This window comes from Rhinolophus sinicus, chromosome 1 (genome assembly GCF_057876585.1).
Source record: "Rhinolophus sinicus isolate RSI-liver-muscle chromosome 1, RSI-T2T, whole genome shotgun sequence".
Taxonomy (NCBI): Eukaryota; Metazoa; Chordata; class Mammalia; order Chiroptera; family Rhinolophidae; genus Rhinolophus; species Rhinolophus sinicus.
The window spans coordinates 40,586,470-40,614,096 of record NC_142501.1 but is presented as its reverse complement, the minus strand read 5'-3'; the positions used below and the strand labels follow the sequence as shown (position 1 = coordinate 40,614,096).

Sequence of the window (27,627 nt, the reverse complement as noted above, 5' to 3'; positions counted from 1 at the left end):
TCAGTTCCCTTCAGCTATTCAAAGGGGGTCTCCATCATGTGCGCGGGTTTTCTTGGACGGGCTCCAGATGTCCTCAGTCTTCTGAGACGGCAAGAAATGTAATCTCGACCTGAAGTCTAAAACCGTGTTTTCCTTTTATAAGTGAAGGATCTCTCCCTCCCTAGCCGATTCTCCACACTCAGCTTGTCCCAGGAAAGGACCAGGAAGGAGGGTTCTCATCCCGCTCCTTGAGCTCCCATGCGGGCATAGGGCTCCTTAAAATCACAGGCCCACGCGGCCCGTGACCTCCCCGCCCAGGATCCCCGGCGCCCGCGCTCTCCGGCTTGGCTCCTTGGCGTCCTCCTTGCCCGTCCGCCCCCCGGCGGCCCCCGAGGCCGTGCGTCCAGCCGCTGGGGCTGCTGCAGTGCGCCGGGGGCCGCGGCTTCCCGGGTCCTTCCACACGCCCTCGGGGACCTCAGATGGCAGACCTACGGGGCAGTCCCGGGCCGGCTGGACCCAGCTGGGACGAGAGAATCCGCCCACGCCCCCGACTCCGGGATGGCGCGGCAGGGCTGGCGGTCCGGGGTGGGGCTCGGCGGAGCTCAGGGTAGCGTCGGGGGCGGCAGGACGGGAGGCGGGGAGCTCCTTCGCTTGCTCTGCATTCCCAGCTCGGTGCTCCCCTCCGCTTGCTCCCGCCGGCGGGTCCGCTCGGGCCGATGGTCTCTGCCCCCGCCCCCCCGCGCCCTCGCTCGTCCCGCGCGCGTTCCTAGGGCGCCACCTCTTTGCGACTCGCTCACTTCTCCCGCAGGTTTGCCTGGGAGCGTGTGAACATTCCTCTGCTCGGCTTTCAACTTTCCTCCAACCTGCGCTGCCCGGCCAGCATGCCTCCCCGCCCGTGAAGCGGGGCCGCCACCGCCCCTCTGCGCCGCTATTAGCCCGCCCTCGCTGCCACCTGGCCCTCCTGATCGACGACACACGCACTTGAAACTTGTTCTCAGGGTGTGTGGAATCAACTTTCCGGAAGCAACCAGCCCACCAGAGGAGGTAGACAGACAACTATGTATATATATGTGGGTCTCCCTTCAAGTGGATCTGGAACAAGACGGCCTGATTCGCGAAGAAGCTGACTTCGGAGGAGGAAACTTTCTTCTCTTTTTAAGGAGGGGGTTAGCCCTGCTCCACGAACCCGGGAGAACTGCGGACCAGATTAATTAGACATTGCTACGGGAGTCGTGTAACCACGCTGCTCATCATTGATACATATATAAAACCATTTCGTTTTGGCTATTATTTCAGAGGAAGCGCCTCTAGGGTTTTTTGTTTTTGTTTTTGTTTTTTTGTGTGGTTTTTTTTGGTTTTTGTTTGTTTGTTTGTTTTTCCCCCTTTTTGGTCCCTTTTTGCCTGTGCGGTTTGGCAAAAGCACAATTGGAGTAGCTGGTTCCTAAATAAGTAAGTGCTGAGAAGCTTCAGAGAAAAAAAAAATTTTTTTCTTTACAACTTGGGAGATACCCTTGATGTTGAAAAGGCTATTTGAGAGCAAGCTAAAAGGGGGAGCGGGGTAGTTCAAGGAGATGGAGATTCCGGACTGACACTTCGGGCCCCTTTCCACTCTGTCGCAGGTCCTGAGAGCGAGAGGATACGATGCTGCGGAGGCTGGTTCAGCAGTGGAGCGTCGCGGTATTCCTGCTGAGCTACTCGGTGCCCTCCTGCGGGCGTTCGGTGGAGGAGCTCGGCCGCCGGCTGTAAGTACCTCGTCCTCCCCACGGCGCCGGGAGAGGGCTGGGGAGGCCAGTGGGAGAGGCCGCCAGAATGGGGCGCTGCCGAGGGCTCTCAGCGGTCACTGATGCTCCTCGCTCGGGTTAGAGAGCCGGGAGATCCGGCTACCTGCCAGGGGCTGAGCCCGGGTCCTCAAAACCGGCGGTAGAACTGGTTGAACCTCCAGGGAAGGCAGGGAAGAGAGAAATTTTATGTGAGTTTCCATTAGAGGGAGCGGTTTTTTGTTTTGTTTTGTTTTGTTTTTTATAGAATCTCCCCTAGGAAAAGATTCTCTGCCTCTAGTAAAAGAAAAAAGTTGCTTTCAGGATCTGGGAAGGTTTTGAAACCCTGAGGATGACTAGAGAGATAACTCGGAGGAATCTGAGGGATCCAGGGGACAGGACATATGTCTGTGTGCGCAGGTATACTTACTGAATGTGGGTGGTAATTGGTGTGTGAATAGCAAAAAACTTACATCTAATTTTATTATTAGTGACATAATTTTGAGCATATAAAATGGGACCACATTACATAATAAAGGCATATTATATAAGAAAGCAGTAACAACTTTGCAATGGCACAATTCCAACGTTAGTATTGATACAGTTTAGGACCGCTAGAGTGCTTGATTCCAAAATGAATGTTAGGTGTGGAAACTTTTTCTTAGAATTACTGCTAACAATTCTTTAATCTGGAGTCACATGTCTGCACTGTAGACTGAAAACTTGTGTTTTGGTGATTCTTTTAAGGGTAATTTTAACTTTAAAATAATCATACATCCAAGCACACCAGATAATCATCACTATGTTGTATGACTGAAAAGATGGAAGAGTGATAGAGTAACACTATCTTCATAATCTATTGGACCTAGCAGTTCAATAATGTGTGTAACACTGTCTTCGGGTGATCTTCAAGCTGCAGCCTCAGTGGTTCAGGATGAGAAAACCATAAAGTTTGAGAACTGACAAGAGCTTGCCTCTAGAGAAGGAATTAAGGAGACCTTTTACACTAACAATAGAAATCGCAATATCTAATATTTACAATCAAGTTCATGGTGCGTCCTTGTACATTTCCAAGGGTGTACCAAAAGGCAACAGTGTTATATGTGCCCTTGGTCTAGTATTATTAGAGCAGAAAATCCTTAAATAAAATTACTTTAGACATGCCTGAACATTGGCACCAAAATGAGAATCTATTATCGATTTCCTTAGGCAAATTGTGTAGAACATTATACTAAAGATAAAGCTGCATTGTACTCTTTAAATCAACGTTTTGCGGATGTATTTCTGAAAATTGTCTTCACACTTTTTGCTCATTTTGTGATTTGTATTAAATTCAGTTATTTAAAATCCTTATATAAATATAGATGAGGACTGAATTTTTTAAAGCACGCTTAAATACTGTATTTATTTGGCTAAGATATACTGTCTTGGAACACAGCCAATTTTTTTTCTTTAAAGTTGTGTAAGAAATACCTGTTTTCTCTTTTGAGAAACAGTAAATGGACCATGATTAAATCCACAGTTATGTCATAAAAATTGTGCTGATTGTCCTAAAGCCTATTTTTAACTCTTTATTGCACCTTGCAAAATACACATCAAAAACCACTTAGCAGCCAAAGACTGTTACAGTTTTGTTTGTGGGTGAAATATAATATTGTAGTTAAACACTCACACTCAGCAGACAGTTATAAAACTACCACAAAACATTCTTATAGTTAATGGCTAATAGATCATCACATTACAGCGATGGTTTTCACGGAGGTTGAAATTATCAGTATATGAAGATGTTTTTATCAAATTGTTACTGCCAAACGGAGTTTTAAAAAAAATAAGTCATTGTTTTCGCATTGCTGCCAAGTAACAGTAAAACAAAACATTAGCCTATTATTATCAACCCAGTTTCTTGAAAGAAAATTTAATATATAATCAAACCATGTTACTCCCCAATTACTTTTCACACCAAGTATTAGGGAAACTGCATTAGATGTTTTCCTAACTAGGGGCTAACTTTTAAAGGAGAGGAACCTACTACAACAATAACACTGTCGAGCCATGCAAAAGAGGCAATCTAGGTTTGTGAATCATTTGGACCTGTGAGTCCAAAAGATTTTAATTAATGAGGCTAGAGCATGAGTAAATGGGAGGTTGGAAAGTGAGACATATGGGTGTTCTTGTCCAGATGAACATGGCTCGTAGCAGGTAGTAACCTTTGTGTTTAAGTTAGAGAAGAAAGCCCGGCAGATGCAGAAACCTAAAACATCATTGGCTGATTTGTTGGGGAGCCAGACTGGGTCTAGTCCATTTAATGAAAAGCATAACTTTCGCCTGAGTCATTTGGGTTGGAAGGGACTTGTGGTGAGTCATCTTAACTCTAACACCCTAACCCTGACTCTTCCATGTACCACAGAACTTTTCTCAAACCCAGACTCTGGCCCTAGCATCAGCACAAGCATGTTGCTACTTCCTGTGCTGAAAGAGAAATTTCCATCACTCTGTTTATTCTGTGTGTTCCTTGATAGCTCCTTAGAAATTTAATCTTCTTCCCCGAAAACTCCCTTGAAAGTGATTTTTCTTTAGAAGAGAAGAGCCTTTTTTGACTGAAGTTAGAGTTTGTCTATGTTAATCAGTTCCCCCACATTTTCGCAATTTTTTTTAACAATCATTAAAGGAGACCATAAACATAACATACTTGTTTTTCCATGTTGGAGCGTAGGTACATAATAAATGCCATGTGATCCATTGTGCTATGTAATGTTTACAGGCATGTAGAGTAACAGACTATTATTAAGGCCATATTTACAACTTAAATATTTCAGAATTATCTAAATTGAAAGACTGCTTAATTTGACTTTATTGCTCAATACTGATGGATATCTAGTTTGTACATGCTAGTCCTTTATCCTTGTGTCAGTTCATCTCTTGTTTTGAAAATAAATAGAATGCTCTATGGACCTTATTCTTTGTTAACAATAAAAATACTAGTGTATTCCTGATCCTTGAATTCAATTGCCCAATCTGAAATTCATTCTTCACAATAGTTTAAATGCAGAAATCGTTGAACTATTAAATAAATTATGTAACAGCATTTCAGATTTAGCATTTAAGAACAATCTGTGTTTCCCAGTACATTAACAATTAAAACCCTTAAAAGGCAGAAGGGTCATCTTTACCTCACAAGAGATGTATGATTTTAACCTGGACAAATTTGTGCCACATTATAGACTTTTTATAAAAGAAAAGGATAGAATAGTCACTCCTTTTCCCATGAGAACCATCCTGGGAAAGTACAGTGCTTGAATTAGGAAGGCACTGTGACTCACAGTTGACAGGCCAGCCAAGATGACAGGCATCTATGCCAGTCAGAGGAGGCATGAGCAAAGTGGCTTGATTAGAACAGACCAACCATTAAAAGTTTTGTCTTCAGGTTAGGCTAGAATGAACTGTATTATGTATTTGGGGAGCAACACAGATGGGAGTGGATATCTGCCAGGAATTGTAAAAGAAATAAAGTCCCCAAATACTGTAAATGATCACTGGTTAAGAACCTTTTAATGTGACATTTTGCTAAAATGATACTTATTAGACTGCAGTACTTATGAAATATGCAATTATATCAGTCCTATTCTTTTAAAATGTTATTAGAGGATATAAATATGTTGTACCACAGCCTCAAATTTTTAGATTATTAAAAGTTTCCAGAATACTAACTATTGCCACAAAGTAAGTGAATTTTAATCTAGTCACATGTGGCACCTTCAAAAAGGAAGAGAGACTCCTTCATGCCTCATTTAAATCAGGCTCCTGTTACATTCCTTTCCATTAAGTCATGTCTTTTTTGAACAGGCTATATGGCTTAAAGTCAGTCCACACACTAAAATACTGAAAGGAAGCTAGCATTCTAGCTATAGAGTTCAGAGAAATAATGACTGTTCTTTTGTGTCTTATTCTTTTGGGGCTCACAGTCTCTCATTCCCTCTGTGATAATCCAAACTCTAGATATTCTAATTCTTTATTTGTGTGATGAAAATAGACTTCTTGGGGCAATAATCTTGGTCCTCAAGGAAACTGATAGGTTGCTATCCATTTGCCCATTGTCATAGTTTCCATCACAGGCTTTTTACTCTGTGCCCTTTCCCTCTTGTTTTCTCAACATATGCTTCAGCTTCAGCAGGAAAAAGGATTGAGGAAGGTAAAAAACTATCTTGGTTTTAGAATCAGAAGAACTCATTTGTGGGGCCATGGCTCTGCCTGGTCTCATTGTGTAGGCATTTAATCTCTCTGAACCTCACTGTCCCCATCTATTAAATGAGGATAATGCTATTAATTATTGTCATATCTCTCTGAGGAGTTAAAGAAATGAATGCAATAAGGGACCCAGGTACCACTGTGTCAGGGAAATAAGTACATGGGATGTAGCCCTGCAAAATATCCTCAGATACTTTTGAAAATGAGCCACTTTGGAGGGTCATTTCAATGGTAGAAATTGGCAGAGTTGAAACAGGCATGACTGATTAATGTATGTAACCCTTAAATATGGTTAATGATATACACACAGACTAATAAAAGAATACATGGATGGACAATTTAAGCAAGAGCCAGAGTGTCATCTAAGAGGACTGATATTGAATTAGTTTATTCTTTTTCACTATATTTTATGAGTGTTGTTTAAATAGAAAAATCACTTCATATTTGTTCTTAGAGATATTTATAAGACAAAGAAAAAGTAGAAAAAGTGAATTTCTTAATTATGTATTAAGGATAATACCCTCTGAAACACTAAATTTAAAAAAAAAACTCACAGAAGAAATAGAATGATCTCACTTAATTTAAACACACAAAGAAACCCATTTTAAAGAGACCACCCACTACTTTACAGAAAATTATGCACACTCTGACAGTTGGCCTTCAAATATAAGTTCTTGGTAGCCTGCAGTCTAATATGTTAAAATTCAGTCTGTTAGGTGGTTTCCCAGACAGGCTTCACTGCTCACTTTATCCTTCAGTCTTTGTTTGCTTTTACTCTTACAGCTTGCTGTTCTTTGAATTTAGTGTTATTATTTTCTTAATGGGGGAGCTGTGTGTGTGTGCTTACGCGTGTGCAAATACTCAGGTAAAATCAGCCTCCTTTTTACTTGCCGGGCTAGTACTTCTGGATTTATTTCCCCAACACAACTCTGAAAAATGTGAAAAGCAGTTTAGTGGTTTCTGTCCATTACTGAGTATAACTGAATCATATTTAAATTGAGAAGGGAGCATACAAATCACTGACTCTGACCCCTTTTTTTAAACAGCTGGGGCCCACAAGACCCAAGAATGTTTGTGTTCTCACAGAGGTCACAGACTTAGTGAGTGGCAGAACTGGGACCCTGGGCTAGAGCCAGCCAACTGCCATTCCCACTCTGGCCCCTTCCCTGCTCAGAGAGCTTGCTTCTCTTCCAGCTTGTGCCCTGTATCAGACCAACTAGAAAACTAAAGGGCTTTCCTCATATCTTTGTGGTCTTTACGAACAACTAAAACGTCATTGTTTTCTTTCTCTCCTGCTATTTTTTTCCTTAAAGCAAAAGAGCTGTGTCTGAACATCAGCTCCTCCATGACAAGGGGAAGTCCATTCAAGACTTACGGCGACGATTCTTCCTTCACCACCTGATTGCAGAAATTCATACAGCTGAAATCAGAACTACCTCGGAGGTTTCCCCCAACTCCAAGCCTGCTCCCAACACCAAGAACCACCCTGTCCGATTTGGGTCTGATGATGAGGGCAGATACCTAACTCAGGAAACCAACAAGGTAGAGCCATACAAAGAGCAGCCACTGAAGACACCAGGCAAGAAAAAGAAAGGCAAGCCTGGGAAACGAAAGGAGCAGGAGAAGAAGAAACGGCGGACTCGATCGGCCTGGCTAAACTCTGGCGTGGCTGGGAGTGGGCTGGAAGGGGACCACCTGTCTGACATCTCCGCGACATCGCTGGAGCTCAATTTCCGGTAATTGGCCCCCTGACCCAGAGCCTCTCCTTGGTCTTCTCACCAGGGGGTGTGTAGCTTCCCTTTGGCCTTAGCTTGGACAAACCTTTCTGCCCCGTCAGTCACTCCACAATTTAAAAGCTTACAAAACCAAGATGACTCAGAATATTGTCTGACTTAAAGCAGTGTCCTCCGACCCCCTCAACACACCCAGGGGTCTAATAACCTGTGTCTCTTTCTCCACCATCGCACCCCCCCAATACCAATCCTTTAGTACTCCACTAACTAGTTTCATTTCATAGGCCAGCTTCAGAAGCTAATGACCACCTTCATCATTGGCTGGAGAAATGAGTTTATTCCCCAAATCTCACACCATGGCAAACTTCTGTTTCATTTGTTACTTTTTTAATCACTTCCGGGGAGAACACAGAAGGCTTTGATAGGCTCTACAAACAATACACTGCAAACAGAACACTATCTTACCGTAGACAATGCTGAGCTGTTCACATTTTTTATTTAATTAAATGTATTTATTTAAAATTAACGTATTTTAAATTTTATTTTTATTTAAATAAATTAAATTTTTTAAACACACACTTTAAATTTATTTAATTAAATTTAACTCTGGTTTCTACCTGCTTATGAGAAGGGGAAAAAACATGATTTCTGAACAATTTTAAGTATTGGCTTGGGAAGGACATGTTATTCGCATGCAGCTATTTGTCCACTAGTACGTTGAAATAGTTTTCCTAATTATTGCGGTAGGAATAATAAAACCTCACATCTATGTGGCGTGTTTACCTTTACCTCACAGATGCAGGTAGTAATGACATTCACAGAGTTTGGAGCCAAATAAATACCTTAGGTTCGAATTTTGGGTCTGAACTTTCAAGCTCACAACCTTTGACGAGTCACTTGGTGTTTCTAAGACTCATTTTCCTCCTCTCTGAAATGAAGATAATAATTGTACCAACCTCTTTGGGTTGAGTGAAGATTAAATGAGATTACATGGGTCAAATGCCTGTGATACAGTCAGTGCTCAATAAATTGCAAGTTGTTGTTTTGGTGCTTTTAGGTATAGTTCTGATTGTTCGTTCTGTTTATACTGGTGTGTGTGTTTCTGTGAGACAAAAAGGGAAAATTATTCATTTCATTTTATAAACTAGAAAACCAAGGTATTCCACAGTTGAAGTACCTGAGCAGTCCTGGGAACTGGTATAGGTAGTCCTCAAAACTGCATTTCTTTCCCCGTTTCCTGACACTTAGGCCAGTGCTATGTCAGTGCTGCCTCTTGATCTATGCATTTCCACTGATACGATGGATATTTTTTTGTTGTTTACTTTTCAGTAGAGCACTTCAGTGGGGTTTGAAAGAAAGAGGAAAACAACACAAGAATGTGTCATATGCAGCTAATGATCTCATTAGTTGAGGAGTCCCCTGTTACTTCTCCAGTTCTTTCCTCGGACTAGAGATAGGATTATAGAGTGATGTTTCAAAGGGGAGTTTGAACCTACTAACTGTCACTTCTCTCTTTGAGTTGAAAAAAACCCATCATTGAATAGCATATAAAATGATAATTACATTGAATAAGTAGTATAGCATCAGCACTCAATGGGCAGTAGCACTAGAGAAATCTTTAGCATAGTGAATGACTTACTCTGCAAGTATCTAATGGATCTATGAGGGGTAACAAATCTTATGAATTTTGTCTCAATGCAGATATTCAGTGTATTTTAAGATATGATCTTAACTGTACTTATTTATCACTAATGCAAGGACTCTATTGCCATAACCTACCTATTTTTAATCCATTCTCTCTCTCTCTCTCTCTCTCTCTCTCTCTCTCTCTCTCTCTCTCACACACACACACACACACACACACACACACACACACACAAACACACACGTAGACATGATATATAATAAAAACAGAAGTATACATACTTTCTTTGGATTTTATTCATTTAAAATTTGTAGTGCTCTTAAGTATCTGGAGAATTAATGAAAATCAGCACTCGTCAATTCTTATCCCAAAGCTATCCCTAAGTTAAAGTAGATCTAGTGAAAATTAGGCAGTGGCCTAATCAAATCCAGATCTAGGACTGAAAGAAAGAGAATGTTTCTGCTTCTCCTTTCTGTTCCCTGGTTGTGAGGAACGTTCATGGAAAGCACTGTGTGTTTGGCAGCCAGATGTTGGCACTGTCCCAATACAACCCAACAGAGGCGCAAGGAAGAGTGGGGAAATTTAGGAGGGTATGATGAGAACATATGGGGCCATGCAAATTCTGTAATACAAATAGAATCTTTTCAGAGTAACTATTTTAAAATTTTATAAGCAACAAAACTTTTATTAATGTTCTCTCTTTAGTCTCTTCGCATTATTATATGATGATCTGACAGGTCTGATGGTATGGCAAACATGAACGTTCTTATAACATATATAGTAGTTCTTAACAGAAACCACTGAGCTAAAACTGTCTGCCTTCTCTTACATGAACCATTCAGTGGGAGATACATAGCTTTAAATTTTGGAAATTACACTTTGGAGTTTTTGAGATGTCCAGATACACTAGGACTCATTTCATTGAGACCGTATGTTTTGCCTTGGTAAATATTGATTTAGAAACAATATTAAAGCTTTTCAGTATTCAAAAGGGCTAGGACTTTAAAACACCTCACACACATATAGCAAACACACACACATACGTTTAGGTCATGTTACATGTTTTCCTTAGCTATTCCAATGCACGCCTTTGTTCAAGGAAGTCAGAAGGAAGGTTAACAAGTAAATTGGCTGGGCAGTGTGAAATATAATTAAGTGATCTTTTCCTTTTTTCTTTCTTTCCTTCTGAGAAAATAATGGTTCAAAATACTATTAATTCCCTTCTTGCTTGTGTTATTTTATACTTTTAAATCAATTGATCCTTTTTCTGTAATTTAAAATAGGCTTTCCCAATTTCTAATGCAAGATCCATTAAAAAAACCAGCAGAGTGAGAAACAAATAATTCTGTCTTAATTTTGGCTTCAGAACTAAAATTCAGTAATAGTTGCATTCATTAATGTTTAAGGACAGCTAAGAAAATGACACAAGACATCAAATCATCAACCAAACGTACTCCATTTAATTACACAACTTTCCAACTTTTACCCCAAGTCACACACTTTAGACTACCCTCACAACAGCCCATTATTTTATCAAGAGATTGACCAAATGACAACCTAGAAAAATAAACAAGCTGTGGATCACTCACATCAGACATCACTGGGGAATAAACTTCTAAGCAAGGTGTATTTGATGATGGATTGCACAACCTATCCTTATTTCCACATTCTCAAATGTGTCCCTTCTCTTTCCAAACTTGCCAATTGGCAGCTTTGGAAAATTCCCACAGGGTCTCCTTTTTCTGGCAGAGTATGCTTAGAGATGCAAGCCTTTTTCTTTCTGCATTACATATGACCATTTGATCAAATTAAAGACTCTATAGCAGAGGTTCTAAAAAGTCAGGTGGACCCCACAGGCACCTCTTATAAGAGATATTTACAAGAAGTCCCCTGAATCTCTTCCCATTATGGTCCAATGTTTCTTAATTTATACTTCTTATTTTATGTCTCTTCATTTGTAAGGATAATTAACCTATTTTCCCTTCTTTCCCTTTTCAGGAAGCATTGAAATTTTTGCAAAGAACTTCAGAGGACATATTGCAGGATTCTATAATAGTGAACATATGGAAAGTATTAGAAATATTTATTGTCTGTAAATATTGTAAATGCATTGGAATAAAACTGTCTCCCCCATTGCTCTATGAAACTGCACATTGGTCATTGTGAATATTTTTTTCCAAGGCTAATCCAATTATTATTATCACATTTACCATAATTTATTTTGTCAACTGATGTATTTATTTTGTAAATGTATCTTGGTGCTGCTGAATTTCTATATTTTTTGTAACATAATGCACTTTAGATATACATATCAAGTATGTTGATAAATGACACAATAAAGTGTCTATTTTGTGGTTGATTTTAATGAATGCCTAAATATAATTATCCAAACTGATTTTCCTCTGTGCATGTAAAAATAGCAGTATTTTAAATTTGTAAAGAATGTCTAATAAAATATAATCTAAATTACATCATGACTCAAGGTGAATCATATCCTTTAAAGTTTCTACTAGAAGGAATACCATGTAATTTTTTAAGCTGTATTTGATATGACCTTAAGTTTAATATGTTTACATTGGAACATATTCCAACATTTTCACGTTAGCTTTTAGTTAAAAATCACTTAAAATGTATTTCATCCAATTTTTAAGCTCAATTCAATAGGATGGCTGAACTACCTAGATGTTATTTTATGAAGCACATCCAATTTGAAGTGAAGACGGGAGAGGGCAGAGAAAAACAGAGAAGTCAGGAGAACAGATTAGTGAAACAACCCAGAGAGTCAGCCAGAGCTGGAAAAAAGGGAGACACAGAGATCAGGAACTTTAAGGACGAGGGTACTTTTAACCAAGTAAAGTTTAATTTGAGAGAACTTGCTCTTATTTGCAACAATAATAAGCATAAAAGAGCTACTTGAGAATTCTACTTGTTAACATTTCCTACCAGAGAAAGGAGATACTCAGGTCTGGGACATAGGTGACAACTCAAAAAGCCTTCAAAGGGGAAGACTACTTTCCTGTGATATCACAGTTCCATGGACCAGGGTTGCAAACAGCATGGCTATAACACCATATGCAATCCCTTTCCATTTTGAGTATCATCCTACTTTTCCTACTTCTATGTTCAGATGAAAACACAAACATCTTTCCTTCTACAGAATTTTTTTCTTTAACTGTCTTCAGCTTAGGACATATCAGAAAAACACAACACAACAAAACAGAAAGCCTACGAATCAAGAATCAAGCAAGCACATATTTAGGAAGCATTATGTTTAGGCCCAATATTCTGTTAGATGTCTCTTAGATGTTTGGGGGATGCACAAGAAGTAAAATGCTATAGCTGCCCTCAAGACTCTCTCATTCCAGTGGGTAGATTATACATACATGCACATGACAACAACTAAATGCTGTAGTCAAGAAACTATGAAATGATACAAAAGTCTATGAACCTTTCTAAAAAGGAGGAAAAAATGGGGAGAGATTAGTCTGAACTGGATGTGAGTAGGACAATATTATGGGAAGGAATATTCTAACATTGAACTTATATTTTCACTTGAGTCCCATAGCCTTCAAAATAGGACCCATGTTACTATTTTTTGATAATTTTGAACCTATGTTAGTAAGAAATACGTGAATTTGTATTTAGCTTCGCTTATGAATTCGTTGGAGATAGTTTTTTACACCTAAAAAATATTTAGAAGTTTAAGGCCAATACCCTAAACCTGTATAAAGCAGCTAGTCTGGGGGGGGGTCTTAAAAACAAATATAACCCCATCCTGCAAAACCCCATCCGATATTCTAAATCTGAAGATTGCACCAAATCCTTGTAAGTTGTTTACATAAAATATGTTTTTTAAATACTAGCTTGGTAAATAGTTGGGCATTAGGGCAAGGAAGCAGCAGATACAAGTCATGTTTTTAAGTTTTTCTTCACAAATAGCCCATTACTGAAAAGAAAAGGGGGAAGAGGGAATGTGGAGATTTATAGTTATCAATTCTCACCAAAGCATTATTAATGCGATTATTGCCTTTCCTCATATACTAGGTCTTCGAGCACTGATAAGGAGTAAAATCATAGGATAACGGATGGAGTGGAAAGATGAAGGAAGCAAAAAGCTTTGGAAAAAACTAATTTTATGATGTCATTTTCTACGAAAGAAAAACTGAAATACGTGATTTAAGATAATGTGTTTAAACGTAAATAAACCCTCATCAAATTACCGTCTAAGTGAATATGGTTCATCCTTGACTTAAGTAATGTTTATAAAAGAGTAACAATTTAAATAAAGGCAACTTGGACTATGTATTCTGGAATTAAGAAAATAAAATGTAATCTGCTAACTTGCTATTATTACCTTCCTCAAATTTTATTCAGACAGAAGCTTTGGTATTTCATTAGATACCTAATATACATTTAATGACATTGTGGAGTCCAACTTTAAAAGACAAATAGTGATACTTAAGTGTGAAACCTCATTCCTTACTTCTGTATTTTTTTAGCCATCGTTGTACAACAGGTGCATTCTGAAGCATTGTGCTTATAATGCAGCTAATATATTCAGGGTTACATGAACTTATGAACTAAGGTCAGTGTTGACATTGTGGGTCCTGAAATATTTGAAGTCATACTGTTGCCCCCCTTCCTTGTTACGAAAATTAGTTGGGAATGTAGGCAGCATCTGAGAAATACGGAGAAACTGAAGCTTTTCTTGGGAGAACGCATAATCATATACTACGATGGTTAAGAACACAGTTTTAATTTTTCCATTACCTATTCTGAGTACCAGTTGAGCAAAGCAGCGATTAAACTCTCTGTATCTACCACACATGGACAAAGAGAATCAATCTTTTTAAAATCAAAAAGCTCTTTCTAATACATTATATAATGAACCCAACAAGAACAACAAAGTCAAGTATTACTTCAATTTTATCTTATAGCCAATTCATTAAATACTGAAACATGGCTTAATAGATATCCATCTGTGCTTAAAGAACACAGTGAATGTGTTCTGTAAGAAATTCTGAAATACATCATCATGAGGTATTAACTTTAGGATAATCTAGAGTTTAATTCTAGAGTATCTCACAGTTAACTGCTCTTTTTCCCGTTGGCCACACAGTCCACGGAAAAACAGAACCAGCTGTGGACAGAAACAATATGTTGAAGCTCAGAGGGTTCATCTTCTGTAAACAGTGTGTACTTTTATTGAGGGTTTTAAGTGTCCCAAAGAAGTGTTCCCAGCAGAGCAATCATTCCTTCTTTAAATAAAGAGTAAAAGACATCCCAAGCACTTCCCCGTTTAATAACCCAGAAGGTGTTGAGAACAAGGCTCTTATCAAAGATTCTATTATATAATTAGCAAAACGCTGCCATATGGTAAGTTACTCCTAAGGACTCAAGTGAACATTTCAGAGGAGGTATTAAGCACTGATAGCTACGAAGATTCCAAAGGCTAAAGGTATTACTTCAATGAATTATATCATTATGTATCCTGGGGTTAATTCCTTAAGAGAGTACCAGTCCTTCCAAATTGCCCACGTTACTTCACTAATTATTTTGTGAAATTCTTAAGGGTAGGAACCTTGACTTTTTAATATGGACCATCCAACACTAGATAACAGCATTCGTACATAGCAGGTGCACAATAAATATTCGTTGAACAGATTTAAAGGTTCCTTCAGTTTCTGGATGTATCAACTGAAAAAGCAGAGTTAAGCAAAAAGTCTGCAAGAGGTAGGTGAAGGATCAGAGTTTTGAGTATTTCAGACTCCCATGCCAGGCCATTCTAGTATTCCAATACCAAGAGGCTTGGAGAATAACGGCTCCAAGTTATCAACTGTTCACCAGAGTGCCCTTTGTTTTTCAGCCTCTGGTTTAATAGGAACTTTTCCAGCCCTACAAGTACAAAAAGCAAGGGTTTGTGTGGAGTATACAGCAACCTCCCAGAGGAAGGGAGGAGAATTTAAAATATCAGGTTTTCTTACTATGAATACACTGCACAGAAGTTACCCACAGGGCCCAGTTGTGCAGAAGAGGCACACTGCTATTTTGTCAGAAGATTAATATACACAGTTCCCAACCAGAGTTACCAACGTCAGGATGAGAACATTCACATCTCTGTGTAAGTTCCTGATATGCTCATATTTACAAGTGCAAAGCACAACATATATGTTTTCAAACTGCATCTTAATTAAATTTCAAAATATCTTCCAGGGAATTTCCTTACATTTTCCTCCAAACTGGAAGACATGTACAAATTAGAATAAATACAAAATGTGTCACTCCTGAAAAATGGATTTATTTTAATGGTGATTCCTACTCCTTGCCAAATCTGTGTTGCTTTGGGGTCTAAAAAGCAAAATCATTCATCTGCCTTCCATTTGAGCAAGGTAATTGATGGTGAAAACTCACTGGGCTGTCACTTAAAAGCTGCTGGGAAGTGGCCTGTTGAATTCCATGTTCTACAAAATAAATGCAAAACAATAACAAACCATGCCATGTTGGATTTAGTAATTCTATATTCACATTATTCTTTCATTCATCATGAGTTTTAGTAGAACCCTTGAGTCAGTGTAGAATATAAAACAATATATTGAGCAGTTGTGACATGACTATCCACAGTGAAACAACTAGAAAGCAGGCATGTTTCCTTGAGGACAATTTTTTTTCTCTTCAGATGATACAGTGGGAAATTCTTAATTGCCCTCTTCCTCAAGAATGGTAAATTTTATTCCATAACATTTTATAACATTGTAACAACTAGCATGTTAGAAATAATAAGTTAGCATAACACGAAGCCAACATACAATAGAGTTAATACTGTTTTCTGAGCTTTTACATATGTTGCACTAACCTATTTTGCACTCTATCTCATTTAATCCTTACAAGCATTCCGTGAGGTAGATATTATTTGTCTCCATTTTATAAATGATGCAGCTTTGCCTTAGGTTAGACAACCTGCATAAGATCATACAACTGGTCACATAGCAGAGATGGGACTCAAAACAAGCCTCACCTGCCTCCCAAGTCTGCACTCTGGGCCACAGTTAGAACTGTTGTAGTCAAGTTTGGTTCAAAATAAACATCTTTTAGACAAAACTATTTTACCTTACTTTCGGGGAGTTCAGTGAGATCATAGGTCTCAGATAATCCTATTTTGCTCTACTCTCTACTCTCCTGTCAGAACATTATTTTACCAGCATCTGTCCTTCATAGCATCTCTTAACGCTGTCTACAGCCCTACATTCCTCAAAGCTCAAGACTGTTCCCTCTCTCCCAGACACACACACACACACACACACACACACACACACACACACAGCCAAGAAGCCCAGGTGTTTGCACAGCCCCATGAATGAGCAGCTGTTGCTTTAAAGGAGGGTGGCAGATGAGGGCGAGGGAGTGCTGGCTGGCAGGCGGGTATGTAAACGTATACAGAGAGCCACTTTCTGTAAGAAGGCTAAAACATATTTAAAATGGGACCACCTCAGAGATGAAATCTTTCCCCTCCTGTTACCTCTCAACCTGCTCCAAAACTCCAATATTCAGTTTTTCCAAGTCTCGCTCTCCCTCCCCCCCAGCTTCCCTGGAGAATGCTGATTTTCTATGTGAACACTTGGCCCATGGCAGAGCAGCTTTCCTCCTTCATTTAGCAGTCAGAAATAATTTCAGCAGTTAATTATTTCCCCAGCTAACAGATGTGTGTGCCCACTCTGCAGGCTCCTCTACACACTGCCCACACAGGAGCAAATAATGAGGGTGCCATCATCGTTTCTTTTCATCGGGTTTTCATCTCTGGGTTGCTTTGGGGTTACTTATTTATTTAGTTTTAAACTACATGGAAAAGAAGTAAGAAAAGGTTTCCGCTGAGATCAACTTAATTTGGGGAAGAAGAATGCCGCTCGTCATGGGAGGGCGCTGGAGAGAATGAGCCAGGCCTGATTTTAGTTGCAGATTCTTTCCATTTAGAAATCAGCCTGGGGCATAGGGGACCGGATAGGTGAGGGGGGTAAAGAGATGGACAAGTACAAACTGCAGCTCCAGAATAGTCACGGGGATGTAGAGTGCAGCATGGGGAATATAGTCAATAATACTGCAATAAATCTGCACAGTGCCAGATGGGTACTAGACTTATAGAGGGGGATCACTTTGTCGGTTATATAGATGTGTGGCCACTATGCTGTATACATGCAACTAATATAATATTGAATATCAATGGATTAATCTTTTTTAATTTTTTAAAAATAATGAAGTGTAAAACTTTTATAAAAAATCGGCCTGGGGGCTGAAGGTGAAGATAACACACCAGCTCCTGGAGGTACTGACTCGGCTTGAAGTTGAAAGCACTAGCTGCTGAAGCCTCTAGAATTCTCCCCACCTTTCCTTGGCATCTGAAACGCCCTACCTTTTTCAGGCAATTATGTAGTCTCCCATTTTTATAGTTTTCAATCTAATTGTGAGGAATCCTGCCCTACTCAAAGCTGTCCTTCCATTTTATACTGAGTGAATTTTTTAAAGAGATACAGAACTAAATATATATTTTATTGCCCAAAGGAATACACAGTTCTTAGGGCAATGGCTGCACACACTTTATTGACTCACCAAATAAGGGAAAAAAGATATTTTTACCTTTTACTGTGTTAGACTATTAGACCATGTCCCTCCAATTGGCTATAGTTTTCATTACAGTTCTCCTTGACCCACATTTTCCAAGAATCACATACATTCATATGCTCAAGCAATGAAGACCACCCTGGGAACCTAAAGGCAGATTAAACTCTATCTTCTCTCATGGAGAAGTGTCATGCTGGCTGTCTGACTGTCCTGATGTCACCTTCGCCTACGGTGTCACAATCAAGAGGCAATTTGCTTGAAAAGTCAATGTCAAAACAGACGATTTGTAAACTGATTTGATGGTTGGGCTGGCAATTCTCATACTACTTGGTCTTTCTTGATGCCAGGCTGAATCTGCAGTTGCTTATTCTGTCTTTCCTTGTTCCCCGTATGTTTTAGCCATTATTGCCTATTGAGTTGGTTGTTCTTTGAGGATTAGCCTAGCTGCAGTCTACTGGCTAGTAAATACATATCTTGTTATTTGGAGTAACTGGATCCCCTGGAAACATCTGATTCATTTGGAGATGGAAGTTGCATTTCCTTGTATTCAACAGACTGTAGCTTAATGCAAATCCCAGAGAGTTTGTGTAATCTTTCATTATAGTCATAATGGCACCAATAACAGTGATCCCTCATGCTTGTTTGGTATTACTATAGTCAACTACCTTAGAAATAATATCTATATAGAACCAAGGTCAGTCTTGGGTAACCTATAATGAAGAGTCAAACTCTAATGTTTTGCAATATATTTCATAGTAATTAAATTACAGGGCTTTTCTGCTAGGTGAGAACTAAGATCTCTAGACATGGCTCTAGGTTAGATAAAGGTAGGGATGCTTTTCTATTGTTCCAGATGAAGTCCACACAGCAGGTGCCCTCTCAATATTCATTCTACACATTTCTTATGTGTTAGGCCCAGAGGAACAACTCCCTATTTTGAGGAATCAATAGGCAAGCTTTCTGCTGGTACCACCTGGAATTAGAAGGAGAAATATTTTCCCATCAAATACTACAACCATTGTTTAGTGAACACATGTTGTTTGTCTGCCCAGTGAAGGGGAAATATTTGTTCTTCCAGCTAAAAACTATGCAACTAGATTTTAGAAGCAAATCCTCTGGGTTATCAGATTCTGATGATTCTGTGGGAGTTTCACAGTTCTGTCAATCATAACCAATAGCAAGGAAACTAATTCTTGCTTATAATTTTGTCCTGTCTGGTAGAAGTTCAATTGACTTCTCTCCCCCCCCTTGGAAAAAAAACAATTTTGCCTCCATTTGCACATTTATTGCAATATATCCCTCATGAGTTTCTTCTTAAAATATGTTATAACATCTGTCTGGGTCCCTCATTGACTTGTGAGTAGAATAAATCTTTAATATACAAGGTGTGATCAAAACATACAGTGAATGTTTAAATTTTTAAAAACTTATTACAGTAAAAGACACATTGCCATCAATCCCCCTCACTTCAAACTCACTTATCCCATTGTTCTTGCCACTTTCTGAAGCAGTTCTGGAAGTCCTCTTCCGTGAATGTCTTTAGTTGTGCTGTCGTGGCTGCCTCAATGTCCTGAATTGATTCAAAACGTTTTCCTTTCATGGTCATTTGACTTTATGAAAGAGCCAGAAGTTGCATGGTGCCAGATCCAGTGAATGAGGTGGTTGAGGACACACTGTAATATTTTTATTTGACAGAAATTGCCATACCAGAAGCGATATGTGACACAGCGCCTTCCCCTTGTGGTCACAAAATATGGTTAATGCTGCTGCCGAGTGCCACCCAACGAAAAAGCAGGGATCTTCAATACAGGAAGTGGCACGTTGAATCTTAGTAACAGTGTGTGACAAGTTTCAACTTGTTCAGTGCAGTCAGTTGGGTATGAGCTACAGCAGAGAAAAAGTGTGTTTTAGTGAGCCATAAATCATCCTCCATCATTACAATGCTCCATGTTACATATCATTTCTGGTACAGCAATTTCTGTCAAATAAAAACATTATGGTGCACCCTCATCCACCTTATTCACCGGATCTGGCACCATGCGACTTCTGTCTCTTCCCCAAAGTCAAAATGATTCAAGACATGGAAGCAGCCATGGCAGTGCAACTAAAGAAATTCACAAAAGAGGACTTCGAGAACTACTTCAGAAAGTGGCAAGAATGATGGGATAAGTATGTTTGCAGTGGGGATGAGGGGTCAGGGGAGAGTATTTTGAGAGGATTATAATGGCAATGTGTCTTTAATAATTTTTTTATTTAATCAGTCACCATATTGTTTGATCATACCTCGTATATTCATTTATATATCTGTACCAGAGTTATAATTTTCAAAAAATTATTTTGTAACACCAGTATCTTCCATTTGAGAGATTTACCCTTTCTCTGTTCCATGTGTTTTGGGGGGACAGGAGAGCTAATGCAACCTTTTAGTACACATAGTAGGACAATGACCCAAACTTGGTTAGAGAAGTCCATTACCCCTGACTATAGAGATTGGTTTAGGGATGGGCACATGAACAAAAATTTCCAATCAGATCTTCTCCCTGGACTTTTCTGCTGAGCACTGTGGGAATGATATTCTTGCTTCCTTTGCAATCTTGAGTAGTAAGAAAAATGTTTATATTTTTCTTATTTTCATCATCTCCCTCAGCTGCATGAAGGAAGCTGTCCAGTATAGGAGGTAAAGAAGTCAACATAAAGAAAAGCAAAGACAATAGAGGAAAAAAGATAACCCTGACACCATGATTAATGTCCTGAATCCTCCCATTTCTAAGGTTTTTAGTTACTGGGGGGAGGCGGGAGCGGGAGAGAATGAGCAGTCTCCCTTTTCTTAAACTAGTTTAATTAGGTTCTGTCATTTGGATCTGAAAACAAGCCTGACTTCTCTGATCTGATTGAGAGAGAAAAAGAGAGAGAGTTGTATGGGTTCATATGATTATGGAGACTAAGTCCAAAATCTACAGTCAGCAACCTAAAGACCCAAGAGAATTGATGGTGCAGCTACAATCTGAAATCAAAGGTCTGAGAACTGGGAGAGCCAATGATGTAAGTTCCAGTCTGAGTCTGAAGGCAGGACAAGACTAATATCCCAGGTCAAAGACAGTTAAGCAAAGAGAAACAACTCTTTCTTATTCAGCCTTTTATTCTATTCAGGTCTTCAACAGATTGAATGAGGCTCACCTATACTAGTGAGAACAATCTGCTGTACTCAGTCTACTGATTCAAATGTTAATCGCATTCAGAAACACCCTCACAGACACACTCAGAAACTATCTTTAATCAATATACAGGCACCCTGTCGCCCATTCAAGTTGACACGAAAAGTTACCCATCACAGTGACCCACTCACATGCTCCTATAGCACAATGCAAAATGGAATCAAGACCAAGAAAAATGAGGCAACAGCAGGTGCTGCTTCAATCAATAAGTATTTCAAATATTTATAGAGAGAAGAAGCCATATGCTATGTGAGGGAAGATTAGAGAAGGAAAAACTACTGAGGTAGCCAGTAACTAGTCTCTCTTCCCTGTGAATAGTTGCCCTGTAGCATCAGATTTGCATTCTCAGTTCAACAAAAGAAAAACCCTGAAGATAACCATTCACCTACCCCACTCTAAGATGCTTATCAAAATTATTCTTCTATCACAAGCATACTCATCCAAATTTTGGAAACACAACTTGCTCCATTCTGTACACATCCAGTGATGTTTTAACACCCTGGACTGTTAGGTGTCCATAGAAAAATACAGACAGCCAGAGCTAGCCATTCTTTTTACACTGCAATTGCCCACCTTATTCTCTATATCCTGATTGACTGCAAACTCCATGAGAGCTGTATCTTTTGTTCTACCATGAGCACATGGCATAGCCTGGCCAGTATTAGGCATTCAGTAAGAATTTATTGAGTGAGTATACTGTTTTCCCGAAAATAAGACCTAGCCAGACCATCAGCTCTGATGCGTCTTTTGGAGCAAAACTTAACATAAGACCCGGTATTATATTATTATATATTATATTATATTATATTATATTATATTATATTATATTATATTATATTATATTATATTATATTATATTACATTACATAATACCCGGTCTTATATTACAGTAAAATAAGACCGGGTCTTATACTAATTTTTGCTCCAAAAGACGCATTAGAGCTGATGGTCTGTCTAGGTCTTCGGGGAAACACAGTATGTGTGTTACCTCTAGATTTTAAGCTCCCTAAAGTCAAGAATGTTGTTTACCATACCTCATATACTGTAGATTTGTCAGAGCAGTGCCTCACACACATACACACACATAAAACAAATACATGTGCGTGTGTGTGCGCAAGTATGTGTGTAGATATACATTGTTGTTGTTATTATTATTATTCCTCTTGACTTTCCCACAGGAAATCTCTGGCAAACCACCTTCCTGATTAATAGTTACTTTGTTACTTGGGTTCTATAAGCTGAATTACTCACCCCTATTGGCATACGCGTAACCATTTTTTCACTCACTATTCAACAAATACCATTTACTTCTTTTTGAATAGACTTTATAATAAAGGCTTACTGGTACATAAATTATGATCATAGGGCTACAATTTCTAAAATCATTCCTTTTCTCTTTTCCTTTCTCTTGTTCGTTGTTTTGACCATATCCTCTAATGGATTGTAGCTTTACATTGATTTTCTATTACACTTTGCGTCAAACACAAATTTCTTTCAAAGGCTTCTCCCAGTTTGACCTGCCTTCTCTGTTTCATCTCCTACTCTAACCTAGCCTTCACCTTCCAGACCAACTAAATTTATTGTCATGTGGTTCCTTCCACTGGTTCTTCCTCTCCTGGCTGTGAGCCTTTTCTCAAGTTTTTCCATATCTATGGAACAACAACCAAACCACATGTTTCTCCTGTTTAAATCACAGCTCAAGGACCAACTGCTCCAACAACTATTTTCCCACTCATCTTCCAATCCATCAGGTCATCAGTGACCCTGACTTCTACCACAATATAACCTTGAAATGACTGAATTTATAAATATGGTGTGGCGATAGTCCAACTTTAGGCTTACGTCAATACTAATGGCCTGATATCAGTATTAATCAATGTTAAATTTGGAAAGGACCAAACAAAATGTTCAATAGTCATTAAATCATCACTGTAAAATTTACCATTTTGGCGTAAAGACAATTAGGTATGCTTCATTGGAATTTAATGAATTGATTCCCTGCTGTGTTCTACAATGGATTTGAGATGGATAATAATAACACATGGCATACAATGACAATTAAATATAACAAAATATCAAGATCGGGGAAAATGCGGATAGAACAAAATACCAAAATTATGGGGAAAAGTGGAATGTAAATCATTAGGCCATAGAGTCCTCCCTGGTTATTACAGTTGAACTACCCATTTAGTTCTGATCTTGGCACCAAGATTTTTAATCACTAAACCCTATTTTTTTTTTACTTAATACTTAAAATTAATCCATCCTCTGAATAATGAGAAAAATGATCATGTCACTAGTACTTTTAGTAGTTGATGCTGTACTATAACATAGAACAGTGTTTCAAAAAATGTTTTGCATGAAACATAGTCCCAAAGACATGACATAAAAAGGGAGGACCCTGTGTTCAGTTTGGGAAGTTTTGAGTAATCCTGCAGAAAATAGCTCTACTTATTTTACTAAAACCCAGTACTTTGTAAGTTAACTTGGACCCGATTCCCCAAACTTTTCCTCGCATAACACTCACAGAAGTAGTTTCCAATGTCTCACTTGGAAGAAACTGATGTAGGACAAAAACAAAGAAGTCAGAACCCAAACATCTCAAGATGCTTCAATTATATTGGTAACATTTCAGTTCTTAAGCTGGGTGGTGGGTGTACAGGTGGGCATCATATAATTCTATATATTTCTTGATGTGCTTGATATATTTCCTAACCACAAAAACAAAACATGGAACTCTAGGTTCTCGCAGCTTCCCCAAGGCAGTTAGCAGAGTGAAAGTAGTGCTGACTTTAATTGGGGAATGGCCTCTATGCACGTCTTGATTATTGCTTAGAACAATAAGAACATTCTTTTCAGGGCTCTACCCCTATTAATTCATTTAATCCTTATAACACCCTCTGCATCAGTGCTACTATTATTCACATTTTACACATGTGGAAACCAAAGCACAAAGAAGTTAAGTAACGTGCTGTCGGAAGGTGGCAGAGCTAGGATGCCAGTCACAGCAGTCTGACTCCTGAATCTACATATCCTACCAGTGCTCTGTACTGTGTAAACCCTATTTTATACAAGGTGGTCAAGGAAGACCTTCCGATATGGAGACATTTGAACAAAGGCCTGAAGGAAGGAAAAGAGGCATATGGGTATCTGGAGGAACAGTGTTCCAGGAAGAGGGAACGTCAAGCCAATGCCCATAAGGTCGGTGTGCTTGGACAACTTGAACTTTATATAACATATATGACCCCACATAATCAAAGCCTTGCCATCACCCCAAACTCCATTTTGTGTTCATTTATCTGTTATTTTTAGTTCCCTCAACATGTCTTTTATTAGCTCACTGCTGGAATTCTTCTGCTCTAGAACTCCCATTTCTCCCCCATTCCCTATGTCCCTACCTTTATCAGGCAAACTTCCTCGGGTTCTACCTTATGTTGGCACCTTCTCTTATACCTTCTTTGGCTTTCCCGTAACTGGATTGTTTCTCATATATCCCATACCTCTGCATTTTTCCTCCGGATAGCTAATATTATGTACCACACCATGTATATATCAGATTCTGCATTTCTGCCTTGCTTGGGTACTTTGACCACTTGGCCCCTGTTTCTCAGGATCCAGCAGAGACACCATCTTTGCTGTCCATCAAGTTTATTTTGACCAGTCTGACCCTTGGTCACAGTCTCACTTAGCCCATGACAGCTTCTCCAACAATCCAGAACTTCCTTAACATACTGCCTTCTGGAACATTCCATAGATGACTTTCTCACTCTACTCCTGACTCTGAGCTATTCTCTGTATCCCTCTGATTTTTGTACTTAATTGTACCGCATGAATTTTTACTTCTGGTACATCACATCATAAAAGATTCTTCAATTGTTCTGTTTCCCCAGTTCCACAACATAGTGGGCAGCAATTAATGCTTTAAGAAATCTTGAATGGTATTTAGAAGGTTTATGAGTATTTAAAAAATTTTAAGTTTTAACCAAAAATGCTTAATTCAAGAATTATTACAGCTTTTCTTAACAGGCACCAATGTACAAGTGGTTTTAAATATTGTGGAGTAGGTATATACTTTATGTAATATTTCAATTAAACTTACATATTTTTAATTTAAACTTTATAACAGGTCTTACACTTGGTCGAGCTCACTTTCTTGCTTCTATTCTGAACACTGAACAACAGCGATATCTATGCAACAGACTCTGATGTCCATATGTGATCATTTCTTCAAAATAACAACTCCTAAATAAAAATTACTGGAGGTAGATGTCAATCATTCAACATATCTACATGCACGCACGTACACACACACAGAGACAGGTTTTAAAGAAATCACACCATTGATCTGGTGAGAGATAAAATTTGAGTAATGGGGCTTTGATAATTATAGACCTACTTCATTAGCATAGATACTCTTCATTTGTAATAATGCTAGCTAAGATTATTTGAGCATTTCTTATGCACTATAAGTGCCGCGTATGCATTATTTCTTTTAATCTTTCAAAACCAGTACAATTTAGTAGGGTTTTTATCCCATTTTGCAGATGTGGACCATTAGACTCATTGGTTTAAGTAACATGGACCTTGAAAGGTCATAGTCAGAACTGGAAGCAGGCAATCTGAGTCCAAAGCCCGTCTCTGTTTTACACAAAATATGGATTCATTCATAAGGTGAGACATCATTTGGGAATTTAAAAAGTAGGAAATTTTGCTACATAGTCTTTATAATTGATAAATACACAGGAAAAAGACAGAGGGAAAACCAAGATGTATAAGGGAAGATTTTGAAATATCTCACATTGATTTAATGTGTATGGTCTATTTTCTCTCCTGAAAAAAAAAAATTTCCATTAATTAAAAAACAGTTTCAAATTATGGGATAAAATCCTTATTTTATACTATATTTAAGATTTATTAATTAGCAAGCACCACAGATTTTCTTATATTAAAATATTATATATAAAAATCTCAAAATATGCCATTTTGGTCCCTGAGGATTATCCGATCATCTACTTTAGGTAGTTTCTTATTTCAAAATAACAAATTGGCAAAGAAAATATTGAATCTGCCAAGTTAAAAAATTTAGCTATGATATTTATGTCTAAAGATCATCAGTTTTTTAATAAAACCGCTAGTGTTTTCATCATTATTAAATATTGAAAATTTAAAAAACCCTAACCAACAGAATTTCTTACTGTGAATTATGCCATGTTAATATAAAATTTTCAGAGTTTCAAAAGTTTTTTGTTGTTGTTTTGTTTTACCCAATTTAAACCACATAAAAGAGAGCTGGAAGGGATTTAAAAGGTCATAAGGTCCATCCTCCAGCCACTTGCAATCAAGACTAGTATTGAAGAGGCATATTTTAAAATTATTTACTAGAATAATTTCAACCATGTTCCTGTATTGTGCTGTGATTGACATGAAACAAAATATGATTTGGCATTCTTAAATTCTATTGACAGCCTGGGAGTTACCAGTAGGTGGCAGCATAGGAGACACACAGCCCAAGTACTGCACTTTTAATTGGCATGATTTGGAGGGGTAAGCCATGCCAGAGAAAGGTATAGAAATAGATTAAACAAGCCTCTCCGTTATAAATTTAAAATTGTGTAGCTTTGCTGGCTACTCCCTTTATAGGTTAGAAAAGATAAGAACAAGAATTTTATTTTAATGGAGCAAACAAGTCACCCATAAGCATATTCCCTTCAGTTTTGTTTTGTTTTGTTTGTTTTTGCCATGTGCATGACGTTTTTGCATAGTTGTAGTGAACATACAACTTTATATGCCTCTAATCCATTTTCCACACTGTAGTCAGACCGATATTATCAAAATGTAAATGGAATGGTTTTATTTCCCAGCTTTAAAATGTTCAATGGTTTCTCCTCGCTCCTTCCAAATGGATCTGGATTATCCATCTGGCTTTTACCCTCCCAAAGTCATGTCCCATCAGGCCACAGCGACTTAGCACAGTGAAAAAGCATTCTATTCACATTTCCTGAGTCTTTTAAAAGAGTGTTTTAATTGTAGTGAAAACACACAGCATACAATTTACCATCTTAACCGTTGTGACTGTAGAGTTCAATAGTGTTAAATATATTCATATCGTTGTGCCACAGATCTCCAGACTTTCTTCATTTTACAAAACTGAAACTGTATACTTTTTAAACAACTCCCTATTGCTTTCCTCCCCCAGTCCCTGGCAACCACCATTTTGCCTTATTTCCATGAATTTGACTAACTTTAGATACCTCATATAAAGTTAGAATCATACAGTATTTGTCTTTATGTGATTGGCTTTTTTCACTTAAAATAATATCCTCAAGTTTCATACACGTTGTAGCACATGACAGAATTTTCTTCTTTTTTAAAGCTGAATAATATTCCATTGTGTGTGTGTGTCACATGTGTGAGTGTGTGTGTATGCGATCAGACAATTA

The 27,627-nt window shown here is 38.5% G+C and overlaps 1 protein-coding gene across 4 annotated transcripts; it reads left to right on the top strand.

The window, feature by feature from the left end:
* Positions 1-225: 225 nt before the first annotated feature.
* Positions 226-11,830, top strand: PTHLH (parathyroid hormone like hormone). 4 transcript variants are annotated; one of them, XM_019736252.3, is made up of 5 exons: positions 226-586; positions 788-1,428; positions 1,599-1,721; positions 7,295-7,717; positions 11,358-11,830. In XM_019736252.3, exons 3-5 carry the CDS (start codon positions 1,621-1,623, stop codon positions 11,365-11,367), a joined length of 534 nt encoding a protein of 177 aa, XP_019591811.1. In that variant the 5' UTR covers positions 226-586; positions 788-1,428; positions 1,599-1,620; the 3' UTR covers positions 11,368-11,830. The 4 variants fall into 4 exon arrangements, with proteins under 4 accessions (XP_019591811.1, XP_088654723.1, XP_019591824.1 ...); XM_019736265.3 differs by lacking the exon at positions 226-586 and having other exon boundaries at positions 629-1,023; XM_019736262.3 differs by lacking the exon at positions 226-586 and having other exon boundaries at positions 632-1,428.
* The last annotated feature ends 15,797 nt before the right edge of the window (positions 11,831-27,627 follow it).

Coding starts and splice junctions, on each gene's coding strand:
- PTHLH (XM_019736252.3), top strand. CDS start 1,621: ATGCTGCGGAGGCTGGTTCAGCAGTGGAGCGTCGCGGTATTCCTGCTG. Junction 1,722..7,294: donor GAGGAGCTCGGCCGCCGGCT/GTAAGTACCTCG, acceptor TTTTCCTTAAAG/CAAAAGAGCTGTGTCTGAAC.